At 36.0% G+C, this 3,641-nt stretch overlaps 1 protein-coding gene across 1 annotated transcript; it reads right to left on the bottom strand.

Moving 5' to 3' along the window:
- Window positions 1-228: 228 nt before the first annotated feature.
- Window positions 229-1,475, bottom strand: LOC148910539 (uncharacterized). Its single transcript, XM_089030968.1, has one exon. It carries the CDS (start codon window positions 1,458-1,460, stop codon window positions 300-302), a length of 1,161 nt encoding a protein of 386 aa, XP_088887094.1. The 5' UTR covers window positions 1,461-1,475; the 3' UTR covers window positions 229-299.
- Between the last annotated feature and the right edge of the window lie 2,166 nt (window positions 1,476-3,641).

Raw genomic sequence — 3,641 nt, 5'->3', positions numbered from 1 at the left:
TTCTAACAAGCCTTTTTAATTTATTGAATTTGATGATCCTTAAATTTCACAGAATAAGATGGAAAACTAGTGTAAACTGCGTCGGTGTTTTCAGTAAAACAGTTGATAGATGGATAATTTATAACACCGTATGGTATGTAAAAATGAAACTGACGTTTCGGACGTTAGTCCTTCATCGAAGTAAACGAGAGATGAATGTGGAAATGTGTATATATAGTGAGCGTGGATGATAAATAACCAATGAGAGATAAGTATAAGGGAAAACAAAAGGAAACAAGAGGATCGAAAGTAACAATAGACTAATTAAACGAGAAGCGTTCGTTCATGCCAAGGGGATTAAGCATGCCCAAGGTGTGAATTAGCCTCATTTCTTTAGTTTTGCGGCAATCGTTACCGCCTTTAATTAGGGATAAGCCGAATACAACAAAATCAGAAATGGAATGGTCTGTAGAATTAAAATGACGGGAAACTGGTTTGGAAGAGTCGTTTTTCCGAATTTCATTGAGGTGATCCCTTATACGGTCACCTAAACGACGACCAGTTTCTCCGATGTAAAGCTGGTTGCAGTTAGAACACTGAATACAATAAATAACATTGAATGAGGTGCAATCAAAGTGATCAGTAATGTTAAAAGTTGATTTAGGACCTGTGACAGACGTGCGAAGAGCAATAAAAGGACATGTATTACAGCGTTTGCGAGAACAACGAAAAGTACCAGGTTCTTTATCGGATGGAAGAATTCCTTTAACCAAGAAAGCACGAAGGTTACGATCTCTTTTAAAAGAGAAAAGAGGGCGTTCACTGAAAACATTAGGCATAGTAGGATATGTGTCAAGTATATTAAAGTTGCGGGTAATAATAGGTTTAATAGAATTGTTGATAGGGTGAAAAGTAGTGACAAAAGGAATGCGATTATTAACGGAGCGAGAATTGGGAGTGAGAGCAGTAGTTCGATCGATAGATGATGCCTTTTGAAGAGCACGGTCGATGATAGAAACCGGGTACTTTCGATTGATGAAAAAAGAACGCATTGCACGGCATTTGTTAGAAAAATCAATGTCGTCACTGCAGAGACGTCGTAGACGTAAAAACTGAGAGAAAGGTATAGAATCGAGAGTATGCTTGGGATGCGATGAAGAGTATAATAGATAAGAGTGAGAATCAGTGGGTTTGTAATGAACGCTGGTACTTAGATGATTATCAGTGATAGTGACAAATATATCCAGAAAAGATACGGAGGTTTCACTGATTTCCCAAGTGAAGTCAAGTGAAGGGTGAAAAGAGTTAACAAAAGAGATAAAAGCGTCTAGATCAGGTTTGCTGCAAGAAGTAGCACCAATACAATCGTCGATATACCGACCAAAAAGTTCAGGTTTAAGTCCAGAATATTGTTCAAAAATTTGCTCTTCAACAAAACCCACAAATAAATTAGCGTAACTAGGACCCATTTTAGTGCCCATAGCCACGCCGTTAATCTGTTTAAAATAACGATTGTCAAAAGAAAAACAGTTAAGAGTGAGAACGAGTTCGGCTAAGCGTAACAAAGTGGCTGTACTAGGTTCTAAAACAGTACGGCGATCAAAAAAATGTTTCAGAGCGAGAAGTCCTTCGTCATTAGGAATAACAGTGTAAAGAGACTTAACATCCATAGTAAATAAAAACTTGGATTCGGATTGAAAGTTGAAATCGTTGAAGATTCGAAGGGCATGATTGGTGTCTTTGATGTAGGTGGGAAGAGTCTTAACAATAGGTAGCATAAGAGAGTCAAGGTAACTAGATATAAGTTCAGTGGGACAATTACAGGCAGAAACAATAGGGCGGCCTGGATTGTTATCTTTGTGAATTTTAGGTAAAAAATAAATATTAGAAGTTCGAGGAGTGGTGATAATAAGATTAACGGCAGTAGGAGGAAGGCTGCCGTTAGAGATAAAGGAGTTGATAGTGTCTTTGACCAGAGATTGATTGTTGGGTGTGAGGTCCTTGTCGACTTCACAATAAAACTGAGTGTTTGATAGTTGACGAAAAGCCTCTTCTTTGTAAAGATCAGTGCGCCAAACGACTACGGCACCACCTTTGTCGGCGGGCTTAATGACGATGTCTCTACGATTGCGTAGACTTTGAAGGGCTGACCATTCTTCTTTAGATAGATTAGAAAAACTAAGTTTACGTTTAAAGTTGATATTAGAGATGTCATGGCGACATTTGTTAATGAAAAGATCAAGAGATGAAAACTGACCCTCTGGAGGGACCCAGTTGGATTTAGAAGGATTGAGACGTTGAAAAACAAAATTACACATTTCCACATTCATCTCTCGTTTACTCCGATGAAGGACTAACGTCCGAAACGTCAGTTTCATTTTTACATACCATACGGTGTTATAAATTATCCATCTATCAACTATTAAATTTCACAATTTAGAAATTTGGATACATGCACAATAACACACAACATCCAAAACATGTACTGCATTACATAATTAAAAAAAAAAAACAAAGAGAGAAGTAAACTCAAACTTAGAATTACCTCTTCCTTTAGAACGGCCTGCACTTCGATGAAGGACATAACGTTCGTTCTCTGGAAGGCTTGTCTTTGTAGCTGGACTGAATTGCAGTTCTTTGTTTATTATGAAAGTACCGCAGCTTTGCCATGCAGGGTACTTTATGTTCAAGACAAAATAACAAGAAACATGAAAATTTTAGATGCCTATACATTATTGTCCAGTATTAAAAAATATTACAAAGTCTGTAAATTATTTGACAATTAAAGTCATATGATAAATGCTGATTTTATTCAATAACTCTGTCATTTATTTATTTATTATAACCCCCCCTCCCCCCATATATGTGCGTAAAATATACAACACAACATACGTACACTGGAACAAAAAAATAAATTTTAAGAGCAAGCAAATGCCCTCCCATCCTGTCATAGGATTATTAATGTTTGTACTATTATAGATTCATAAATAACTCACCAAAGTTGCGACTTTTCTAGTATTCGTTCCTTTGTAATTATCTGCCTGGTGGAACATGTATGTCCCTAAGTCAATGCTTGCTGGGGCATCTTTTGGTACCCTGTACCACAAAGATGAACAACATACACCTTGAAAAATTGACAAAGTCGTTCTTGAGTCACACAGTTGTGCCATTGTTAATGCACAAGTCCTTTAATAGACAAAAGAAAAATAGAAAATTTATTGTGTTGATTATTAATATCATAAATAATCACATGATCTCTAGTACAATTCATTATATTTAAACCCTCTCCCGGACCACAGGTGGAGGGGGCACAATCCAAAGTAAGCATATAAATTGGAATGCCCAAAAAATATCTTGAAAGAATACTGAGTTATAGGGTATAGTTTAACAGCTATAATTAAAAATCTAAAAAGATCCCATTTATAAATAATAAATTATAAATGATAAATAATAGGTCTTTTTTTGTAATGTCAAACAGCTGAGTCGACAATAAAACTTAATCCTTACGCCAATCTAGATTAGCAACAACTGTCATAAAAAACTGCAATACATTGGCATTGCACATATGGATTTTCTTTTCCTCGTTCCCCTAAAATTAGGGCATTATCAGGTCTTTATATTCGAAATTCAATACCCTAAATCATAGCAAATAAAAAATATAA

Source organism: Actinia tenebrosa, unplaced genomic scaffold (genome assembly GCF_029948245.1).
Source record: "Actinia tenebrosa isolate PJP-AT-01 unplaced genomic scaffold, QUT_ActTen_1.0 PGA_scaffold16__25_contigs__length_10494907, whole genome shotgun sequence".
Taxonomy (NCBI): Eukaryota; Metazoa; Cnidaria; class Anthozoa; order Actiniaria; family Actiniidae; genus Actinia; species Actinia tenebrosa.
This window is presented reverse-complemented; position numbering and strand designations above follow the sequence as displayed.

Coding starts and splice junctions, on each gene's coding strand:
- LOC148910539 (XM_089030968.1), bottom strand. CDS start 1,460: ATGGGCACTAAAATGGGTCCTAGTTACGCTAATTTATTTGTGGGTTTT.